The sequence below is a fragment of the Pocillopora damicornis genome, chromosome 1, assembly GCF_964200805.1.
Source record: "Pocillopora damicornis chromosome 1, jaPocDami1.2, whole genome shotgun sequence".
In the NCBI taxonomy this organism is placed as follows: domain Eukaryota; kingdom Metazoa; phylum Cnidaria; class Anthozoa; order Scleractinia; family Pocilloporidae; genus Pocillopora; species Pocillopora damicornis.
Window position 1 is genome coordinate 31159952 of NC_142670.1, and position 11404 is coordinate 31171355.

Sequence of the window (11404 nt, forward strand, 5' to 3'; positions counted from 1 at the left end):
TTCTTTGTAAGATCTGTACTTGAGATATTTGATGACGATTTTCTATATAATTTTGGACCACTAGCTTTGTCCAGGTCAGGAGCACTGAAAGAAATTGACGTAAGGATATTTGACATTTGGATATTCCATAGTTCAGAAACTAGAAGTCCATTTACTGTTATTTTCCATTCCTGGATTTATTGGCAGGGCCTTATGGGAATGGGTAATGTTCAAATTACTTTGGGGGTTTGATTCTTCCATGCTGCCCTGTTAAGTTCGAGAGGTGTAGAAGCTGCCTGATCAGAACACTAATTGATTCCGCAGCCAGGTTTGTATAAAACCAATAAATTTTGATATTTTTTCAATCTTAAGGGATTATTTTCGTGTATGCAGGTTCATTGTCTATTAAAATCGTAGTGTCATGCTCGCTCTCTGAATTTGAAGCTAATGAAGGTCTTACTCTATTTTGCGAAACGAAACGAAACGAGGCGAGATATAACGAAACCAAAGGAATGATGCCGATATATTTTGTACTAAGGTAAAGATAACTTCCACAAGGATTTTGGAGTAATCGTCTGAAATTGATAGGAAGGATTTTTATTAATTTTTTTTCTCTTCTTAAATTACCACTTTGCGAAGTTAACACTATCCTTCTTGTTAATTAATGTTTACTCCAAAATCCTTGTGAAGTTATCAGTACCAGGAGCATATCACCGAAGGAAAAAACTACCCGAACCTCTCATTCCATATTTGGGCAAAAACTGCATCCTTTTTTCTGATCAGCCGGCTGATAAACCCCAGCTTGTTTTTAGGTTATACGCCTCTGTTTGAATTGATGACAAAAGTAGTCAGGAACCTGAGATTAGGAGTTATCATCTATTTGCAGCAATGGGAATTTTGCATGATGCAATCGAGACATTTAATTCCTACTGAATTAAACTAAATAACTAACTTAAAGAAACAATTGGTCAATGAACAAATTATCCAATGAATTTTGGCAACCTAAAGTTATTATGTATGTTAGTTTGATTTGATGACACTCTGATATCACTCTGAAGTGATTTGGAACTTGAGATTAGGAGCTTTCACTTCCTTACAGCAATAGGACACAATCAAGTCTATTAATTCTTACATTCCTGTAGGTAACAGCTCATTAAAGCTAAATATGGCCACTACAAAAGAGTACACCAACGAAGAACTGAATTATTACCGGATTTGCTATCTCACCACTGATATAATTACCGAGGGTCTGCGAACAATCTTCAAACAGGAATGGAATAGTCGTCACAAGGCAACATTACTGTGAATGGAAAGACAAGCCAAAAAATGGTCAGGACTTCAAGAACAGTGAATCTCCACGCAAGCAAAGGGAAAAAGCCCATCTTCTGGACACCATGGTCAATGGAAACAGTGCTGAATGGGATTGTACCATGCTTTTTTATGCCATTCTTTTCTCCGATTGTATTGGGAATGGTCTCAATCCAACTATAAAATCAAAAGTGGATGATCTCAGAAAGTTCCGTAATGAAGATTTTGCACACATGCCACACGGCCACCTCACAGATGCAGAGTTTCAAAATGCTATCAATAAAGTTGAAGTAGCCTTCCAAGCTCTTGGCCTCTCCACACACCAAATTCAAGTGGTTTACCATCAGACAAGATTCCCCACTGAGGAACTGAGTAATGTGTTAAAAAAGGTTGAGGTACTTGAAGCTCAGTTAAACAAAGAAATTTCGTCCTTCTGCGTCCTTCCACCTAAACCTTCACATGAAGTTGCAAATCGTGAATTTGAGGTGGCTGGAATTTCAAAACAGTTGGAAGAGCTCAAAGAGGCCAATGAGAACAGATTGAGTTACTTGTACATCTCTGGCAACCCAGGAAGTGGCAAATCTCAGTTAGCTGGTCTCGTGGGGAAGAGATACTTTGATGTAGTAAATTCAATTCCAAATTCTACAGTTTTTGTGATGACGGCAAAGGCTGAAAGCCCAAGCACTCTTCTAGAATCGTATATCTCCTTGGCGCGAAAGCTTAAGTGCCCAGAATATGCCACTACTAACACACTTAACTCTCCAGATTTAAACTCAGATGAGAAGATTGCTCATATGAAGTCCTTAATTGGCACAAAAATCCAGCTTTACAGCTCTTGGCTCCTTGTTGTTGACAACGTCAAAAGCATTTCTAAGATTCATGCGTATTTGCCAGAGTCTGGAGATGAACAGTGGGCAAGGGGTCAGTTGTTGATCACAACACAAGACACCATGTCTGTTCCGCCAACAAACTCTTTTACTAGTCATTTATCTTTTAGCAAAGGTATGGAGCCCCGTGATGCCATGACCTTACTTGAAAAGCTTTCTGGTATGTCAGATTATGACACAAAGAAGCTTGCACAAGTATTAGACTACCAGCCGCTTGCCTTAGCAATTGCCGCAACCTATGTCAGAGAGGCTCAGCAGAATAGAGCGAATTTTGGATGGAGTGATTACCTAAAAAGACTTGAGGAAGGCCGAAGAGGGGCGACTGCAAACATTTTCATTGAAACTAACCAAACTTACCCAAAATCAATGACTGAGGTATTAGAGATAGCTGTTCAAGAGGCAATGGAATCCACCAACGTTGTACTCAAGCACACTGTTACTTTGTTGTCCTTGTGCGCAGCACAGCCATTAAATCTTGAGATAGCAGTAAATTACATTTGCAAGGTAGAGATAGATTTGCAAGATGAAGAAAACATTAGGATGAAGATTCGAAGATGCCCTCTGTTGCTATTGGATGAAGAGGAGAGTGGTGTCTACATTAGAGTACATCAGGTTACACACGATGCTATCGGCAGGTTGATAAAAGCAAAGTCTGAAGAAGGTGAACTATTAGCCTTAAATGCGACGGTTGAGGCCATTTCCCAGTTTCTGAATGATAATAATAAGTTAATTGGCTTCAAAAAATTTTATTCATGTGAGAAAGGCAGACAAACTGTTCTTCATGCTAGAACATTGGTGAGAAAAATTGAAAGATTTAAATATTTAAAGGAAAACATTTCTGAGGTTGCAGGAAATGATATCTATAAAATGTTTTGTGATGTACACATTAAGGCAGTAGCCTTATCTCTTAGTGTTCAGGCTGAAATTCTAGAAATAGAATATCATGATTGTGTATCAGGATTGTGTACATTAGTCTGAGAAAGCTTGGATCACAGCATTCCCTTATTGCAGGGACCTTGGATCAAGCCAACAAGTATCATGATCATGCAATAGTTATTCGTTGAGAAAATCTCAGAACTGAGGATATTTATCCTTCAACATGCAATATCCTGTGAGATCCATTTGAGGGTGTGGGTAACCTTTCTCATGGAAAAGAGCAGCTGCTGCATCATGCAGCAGCTAAATTATACTCGAACGATTCAGGACAGTTTTATGAGGCAATTAATTCAAAGCTTCAACATCTCTCCTCCCTCCCTGAAACCCATGGGCATTTTATTGTTGTCTGTACCAGGGGGGTGGGGAATTTGAAACTTGCTTGGGTGGGGAATTTAAACCAGAACTGTCAAGTCTTTTCAGACTTCCAGTGGAATGTTGAGGCTTTGATTTGATCATTGCACCAGTCCAGTTAAAAATTTAATTACTCGAGAACTCTCTGCAATTAATTGGTGGATTTTGTTTACAATAGAGATAAAGCTTCAACACATCCTCAATTAGTGACAAAAAAAAAAAAAAAACTGTCGGAGAAATCATTTTAGAAACTTTAGTAACCAAGCCTGTGAGATGACTTATGTAAGCATCATAATAGCTCTTGTATCATATGGCCAAAGCTTCCATGTTTTGGTGTAATTCTTTGGTTGGTTTATGTTTTGTAAGATAGTTTTAAAATTTTTTAAGGGCTACTGGTGCTACCTTTTCATTTTTTGCCTTTTGAGGTTGAGACCACATTTTTTATATTGAAACATTGTCAAAAGCCATTTACTTTGCAGATCTTCTGTGTGACATGCCCATCTACAACTTACAGCCTTCTCTGCACTGAAAGAAATTGAGGAATGCTGTTATAGATGTCAGTGACACAAAAATGTTCACAGGGGTGCCTGTGATCCAAAGTCTTTTGTTTGTTGTCTGTTAGAGTGTTTATGGGTTGAATGAATATGAAAATACAGAAGATTCAGCTGGGAATTGTCTTGTGAATACTTGCAATAAATTTTAAGTCTGCTCACCAGGTATCAGGTTGTTTTGTACCCATGGTTGTTTTATAGCCACATGCAGTCAATTTGTACTAAAGTTTGAGTTGGTTCATACCCAAAGCACTGATCCACACATACACTTATTGGAGACACATGACAAACCAGCTTGAGAACCTGACACCATGTGGTTTCTTAAGCAAGACCTTTAAGTAATATACAAGGGCAAGCTTAAAGTAAGGATTTTTAACTCTGAGGGCCAAAAAAGTTTTAATATAAATTAATTTTTTTAACCTTTTTACTCCTAGGAGGGACTGACATCCAATTTCTCCTTACAACACCACCCTTGGATCAAACCTTAAGGTCATGAGAATAAAGGATATGATCACCAGCTAAAGAAGCTCTTGATTGTTAAACAAATTCTCCTTGTCAATTGCAGGGGATACCTCAGGAAAATATGTAGAGGTCAAAATGGTGGGCACTCATTCATAAACAATTCTTTGACTAAGCACTAAACATCTACAAGCTGATAATGAATGAAAATTGCTGATATGTAATTTGAAACATAGCTGGTAATTTGATTCAGACTGATGTCCACAGGAATCCCAAGGATTGTACAAGGACTAAATGATGACCTTTATCCAGTGGATTATCCCTCATTCTGCAGGATATCTCTGGATTCTCATTGAAAGTCACTATGACATTGTAACATTTAATAACACAAGTTCTGTGAATTTTAAATTTAAAATTACCAGTTGGGGCTTCATAAACATGATGCTCATCACATCTGCGCATATGCTCATACTGGAGTTGACAAGTTCTGATTTCAATACTTATGAGAAAAATTAATAAATAAGAAATTTGTTCCTTCATAATATTCGTTATTTCTTAATTTATGATGCAGGGCACCCCTTTACTAAAATCTGTCAAAGAATTCAAATCTCTCAACCAGATTAACATTAAGAGAGCCAAAAGTTTTGTTTTCACTTTATGTAAACGCCGTGAATTGTCCCTTCCTTGTTATTCTATCCACTGTTCGAGGAAAACTGGGCATAGCTTCGAATCAAAACAGTTATGACAGAATGTTTCGAGGACAGTGGGTTTTCTCTTTGGTTGAAAACTTTTTGCGATACTTTTAGCACTTTGTCAAATGACCAAAAGAATTCCGCGATTGAAGGTATCATAGATACATGCGAACCCGAACAGCTACGGTTTTTGTCCACGAAACTCGAAACACTCGTGAAACGAGATTACTTGAAATGTTTACCTCTGGAGTTGAGTTTTCATGTCTTGAAATGGCTGGATCCTGTGTCCTTGTGCAAATGCTGTCTTGTGAGTAAGAAATGGAACAAAGTAATTTTAAGCTGCGATGATGTTTGGCAAAACGCTTGTAGGCAGCTTGGTATGGAAGTCAAAGAAGATAACGTGGATTCTGAAAGAAACTCGACCTCTACCACTACGTGGAAACAGATATATATTTCACATGTACAGGATATGAAAAAGTTAAAAGACGAGGGTGCGGTGGAAAAGAAACAGCTTTATGGTCACACAGCTAGAGTGTTTGCACTTTATTATCGAGGAAATTATCTTGCTACTGGTGAGAGAGTTTTGCTCGCTGAGCGAAGCTGGGAATGGTTCAGAGTTGATAATGTAAAGAGTTCAGAGTATCAGAGTTGATAATGTAAATTAGCCACCGTAAAGATTTTCTTGAGCTGACATCTCAAGCGTTATGCCTTCGCCATTCGTTCTGAAAAAGGGCTAACGCTAGAAATGTCAAGTTTAGAAACTCTTTATGGTGGCCAATTTACATTATCAACTCAGCAGATAAAACCAAATTATCTTGTTACACCTTCCCCCTCCCCCTCCATGACACAGCACCACATTTTCTTTAGAAAAAAAGCCCCCTTTGCCCCCTTAAGATTCATACATTGGAAAAGTGGGATATGACGAGTAAGCAAAAGTGACAGGCTGAGAAATTTTTCCATTTCCTATACCCTGCCCTTCTGTTTCTCACCCTTTAAATTTCCTATCGAAAAAAAACGGCTCTCATTTTTGGACTTGCATCTTCCTTCCTGCCCTAAAAAAGTTTCCAGTCTTCCTATCCTGTGTCATATCCCATATCCTGTAACTACCCCTCTCCATGCCCTTCTATACCCACCACTCTCTCCCTGCCCAGCCATATCCTGTCTCCCATACACACTACCCTCTGAGCAGAGTCACCTTTGATCTTTCTGTCTTCCCCATCCTTCCTGGATAAGTTCCAACTGGATTGGCTATGTGCCTTAAGCCTTTGCTCAGGTACAGACTTAACCTTACCTTTTCTGCTCTCCAGGATCAGATGACAGATCAATCAGGTTGTGGGACTTGAAGACAGGACAATGTAAATATGTTTTGAAGGCTCATACTTGTGCAGATGTTCGCTTTGATGATGATAAGGTCATCACAGCCTCATTTGACAATACTGTTGGCATGTGGGACTGGGAAACAGGAGAGAGATTACAATGTTTTAGGGGACACACAGCAGCAGGTAAAATAAAAAACATTAACAGGAAGAAAATACTATCAGATTCCACTTATTGACAGAGTGAGAGAGTCAGATGGGAAAACATTTGGCTCCTGACATGAATCACAGATGATGGCCAAATATTTCCTCTCCAGCCCTACCTCAGTCAGTCATTAGGTATCTTCTCACCTGACAATCCTTTCTTCTTTAACCTTGCATCTTGCTATATGACTTTTCCAACCCTGTGCATGCCATTGCATATGACCCTTATACAGGGATTTTTGCTTAATGTTTTGTGTTAAAAGTGTATGCTGTCTGGTATGTGTCATATGATTGGTGATTGTAATAATTTAATTTATTGTGTAGGATTGGTTTCCTTCAGTATTCAGGCGGTACATTTAAACCCTTTACACCCTAATATCAGTATGCATATTCTCCATACAGTTCTTTGTACATTTCCCAAGGTATTGACAGGGAGAATTTGTTTAACTTTTAAGAGTGTATTTAATTGGTCATCATTTCCTTTATTCTTGGGAGCTTATTGTCTGATTCAGGGGTAATATTGTAAGAAGAAATGAGATGATAGTCACTCTTAGAGGTTTAACTCTTTAACTCCCATGAGTGACCAAGACAGAATCTCTCCTCACAATATCAAGCAGACTAGTGACGAGAAATAAATGAATATAATGAGAATATAATGGTGGGATTATCAGTAGATCAAATACCAAATTCTCTAAACTAACATCATAATAATTGTATAGCAAACTGTAAGGAGGATTACTGTTGAGATCTTGATTCTCACAGGAACTCAACAGGGATTGAACCTAGCCAACTTTTGGCAATACTAGTTCACAAAGCAATTAACCCTTTGACTCCCAAGATCTGATTGTCAATTCTCCCCCCTAGCTGCTACACATTTTCATGTGAATAAGCTGCAAGAATTTGGTGTTAGATCAAGATAACAACTTCTAGCTGATAACTTTGAGTAATCTCATCTCTAGTCTGCTGGATCGCTTCTGGTTATCATAAGGAGAAGTTATATTTTAATTACTTCTGGGAGTTAGGGTCAACAAAGCCAATTTTTTTATTTTAGTGGGCTTGTTGACCCACAAAGGAATCTGATTTCAAATAGTATGTTTATAACCATTAATTATGAAAAAAAATCATATCACATCCAGTGGGTATTTATCCTAATTAAATGCAATTGAGATCATGGCAAATAATTTTTTTGTAGTCAGGCTCAGAGCAATTGCTTCTCAACAGGATGCTGTTTCATGGCTTAATGTGTTGACTTCAACCAGGGCATACATGCAACCACTATTTGCAGTCTCTCCCTCACCCCACCCTCCCTGTTTCCTGCAGGGATTTAGGTAAATTGTTCTTGACAAATATTAATCTCTGTTTACTACAGTGTTCTCAGTTGATTACAGTGATGAACTGGACACTGTTGTTAGTGGTTCAGCTGACTCTACCATTCGGATTTGGAAAATGTCATCTGGACAATGCGTGCAGACTAGATATGGTCACTCAGACTGGGTGGTAAAGGTATCTACAAAATTTCAGTCTCTATATAAAATATTTTTTTTTTCAAACATGGAAGAGGATGAATTAAATACAATCATGGGATTTAATCACGTACTCCCCTTTTAAAACATAAGGCCAGTTCATTCTGTAGTGTAATTGTGAGTGAGACAATTTTCTTCCATTGCGCTTCTCTCCAACCAGTAGTTTAGATAAGTGCTAGAAAAGTTTAAGGGAAACTTGAAAGATCTTTGAGGGAAAGAAGGGTTGTCTGTGATAGACTTGCATCTTATCCAAAGTTGAGTAGAGACAGCAATTCGCCATATGCAAAGAAAAGGTGAGATCTGTCAGTAACAATGCACTGGCCAATTAGCTTTGCAAACTCAAGCTTCACGCGGCAATATGACTTAAAGATTTCTTTTTTTTCTTCTATTGATCTGCAATCTCTGACTTGAACTTGGCAACTTAAATGAGGGCAACATGAAAAATTAAAATGGCAAACTTACAAATAGCAATATCATTTACAAGTGTATTTCTTTCCTACTTTCGACTGGCGACCTCAGATCCAAATGAATCTCAGCACCTGTATGTGATTGCTGTTTTATGTTTTTTACACAAAGGTGATCCTCAAAAGAAGTGAAGTAGACTCGCATACTCACAGAAAGGGTCAGTACGTAGTGCTCAGTATGGAAAAACGAAACATCAAGGTATGTTTTAATTTCATGGCCATCGTGACCATCGCAATAGTGTTAAGCTGGAAAGGAAACTGTTGAAAAATGCTACTGAACAAGTCATCTTGATATCTACGTGTACTTACAGCTGTGCTTGGATTGAGATATGGACCATGAAGGTCCAATAGGACCTAGATAAAACAAGTGCGCTATGTTCTAATTAGCGATGCAGCATTCTTTGCTTTCGTTTTGTTAAGATCTGGTCTCCCGATCGTGAATGCTACAAGTGCCTGGCAACATTAAGTCCTGACACCGAGTCCACTGTCAACCTACAGCCTCGACTTCAGTTTGATGGACATAAAATTGTGTGTGCTTCCGAGACAGCGATTCTGCTGTGGGATTTTAAAACTTTGCAAATGACAAGGTAAGTCAGGGAATTTCAATTTCGCTACGTATTCACTCGATACTGCAGACAAATAGTGTAACTTGTCTTAAATTAGGGGCTGTTATCTTTACTGCTTTTCCACGCATTGTGCGTGTTGCACGTGGGAATCACACGCGCAACTTGAGCGGTACTACGGTTAAAAACTCTGCAAAGAAATCTTCGCCTTGTATTTGAAATATCTGTGATTTTGTTTCGTTTCCTTTGGTGCTTCCCTCCATATAATGGTATGATACTATCATGTGACTATGTATGGGAACACTAGATACATTGGTACTGTTGTCACTGTTGCATTGAACAAAATTGTGAAACGTATTAACAACTGGGTTGAAAACGTAAATTAGCCACCGTAAAGAATAAAAAAGCTGACGTTTCGAGCGTTAGCCCTTCGTCAGAGCGAAGTGCCTGGTCCCCTGACGAAGGGCTAACGCTCGAAACGTCAGCTTTTTATTCTTTACGGTGGCCTTATTTACGTTTTCAACCCAGTTGTTAACACTAAATTACCTGCTATACTCTCCCACCGACGCAGCATCACAGTTTCTTTAGAAACTTACCCCTTTATTCATTTGTGAAACGTATTGTTGGACTAACAGAAATTTCAGTTGCAAGATAACCCCACAGTTGTTAGAGGATTAGTTTCTCATTGAGTTAAGTCAAGATAGTCATGAATCTGAGGACCCTTAGTAGTCAAAACTCCGTTTCTCCAGACGTTATTTTTCTTACAGCCAAGTAAAGAAATGCTCTATTTTCTTTGATTTCAACCTGCAGAATCTTCACGGCATCGCCTGCTAATTGGCTCGTAGCCCATGGGCATTTTTATAGCCTTCTTGTGGACATGAACTTTCTTTATATAGTTTGCACCAAAAGCGAAGAAATTGTTGCGGAATTTCCCTTACCTGCGTTCCGGAGATCTTTACGCGGGTCGAATTTCACGCCTGGTGAAACTTTATGGCTGGACGGACTGGTCACCAGACCTTATGGAGGCCTCTTATTCGCATCAAGTATGCCTGATTATAGTGTCTTACTACTCATGCTCAAAGATAGCACGTGACAAAGATTTCAAACAATCTCAGAGTTGCGTCAATCTTCTTCCAAAACCACGCGGCATTGCTTTTTCCCTAGTCCCCGCTCGCTCTTTTGATAAAATCCGCGGTAGCAATGACAAATTACAGGTACGAAAATAAATTATGGCTTTGCATCAAGCTCGAAATAAATGTTTTTGAAATATCTTTAATCGTTCTGTTAAGGCACTTCGTGTGGACACGACTGTGGTTGCGCATTTTAGGTATCAGTGGGATCATTTCAGGGTCGGGGAGGGGGGGGACGGTAGTAATGATTGTGGAGTATTATAGTGAACCGGAGGCCGGAGGGAGGTCCGGGGAACCTTTCCCACCCGGCTAATTTTGAAATTTTTAAAAAAAATTCCTATGCCGTTTGGTGCATTTTGGATGACAAGTTTTTTGTCATTTTTAAGCAATCTTTAAGCCGTCCCCTATTTTTTATTTTTTTATTTTTTTACATTTGTATCGTCGCATAAATTACTCGTGCCTCGGTGCTAGCGCATCTATCTCCTCCTTTTCTTTTGCCCCAAAGGTGGCGGGGGGAAGGCACAATTCCTGAGGCAAATCTCGGTGGTGTACTCCTTAACTCTTCTAACTATTTGACTTCACGTCGTGCTCGAAAAATAATAGTGGATACGGGCTACTATAGGCCGTGGATAGGCTACTTGTGGTCGGTTTTTTTTTGTCTTACGGTCTGGGAGCGTGTGAGAAAAGAAATCGCAAAATTGACGTTTGAAATGGTAGCCTGGAAGTTGGATGATAAAATCACACCAGTCTAGCCCAGTCTCCTCGTGCTCAGAGCTCTCGCTCCATGTCGACTCGAGACGAACCAGATTGCTAGTTGTCTACCTCACTACAGATGTAGGGGAAATACAAGGATTTTAACCCTTTAGACCCCAACATTATTATGCATATTCTCCATACTGTTCTCTATAAATTTCCTGAGGTGTTGACAAGGAGAATTTGTGTCACAATCAAGAGCTTCTTTCGTTGGTGATCATTTCCTTCATTCTCGCAACCTCAATGTGTGATTCGAATGAGATATTGAAAGGAGAAGTCAGATGCTGG

The 11404-nt window shown here is 39.0% G+C and overlaps 1 protein-coding gene and 1 non-coding gene across 2 annotated transcripts; both read left to right on the forward strand.

Annotated features, from left to right (window-relative positions):
* The first annotated feature begins 152 nt into the window (after positions 1 to 152).
* LOC113682194 (uncharacterized) lies at positions 153 to 4172 on the forward strand. Its single transcript, XR_016181622.1, has 2 exons — positions 153 to 307; positions 1122 to 4172. It is a non-coding gene; the product is annotated as an uncharacterized LOC113682194 (transcript).
* A 1003-nt stretch (positions 4173 to 5175) lies between these two features.
* Positions 5176 to 10504, forward strand: LOC113682203 (F-box/WD repeat-containing protein 2). The gene is made up of 6 exons (XM_089189399.1): positions 5176 to 5735; positions 6471 to 6665; positions 8053 to 8186; positions 8783 to 8869; positions 9091 to 9257; positions 10044 to 10504. The coding sequence occupies exons 1-6, from the start codon at positions 5213 to 5215 to the stop codon at positions 10324 to 10326; spliced, it is 1389 nt and encodes a 462-aa protein (XP_089045525.1). The 5' UTR covers positions 5176 to 5212; the 3' UTR covers positions 10327 to 10504.
* Positions 10505 to 11404: the final 900 nt, after the last annotated feature.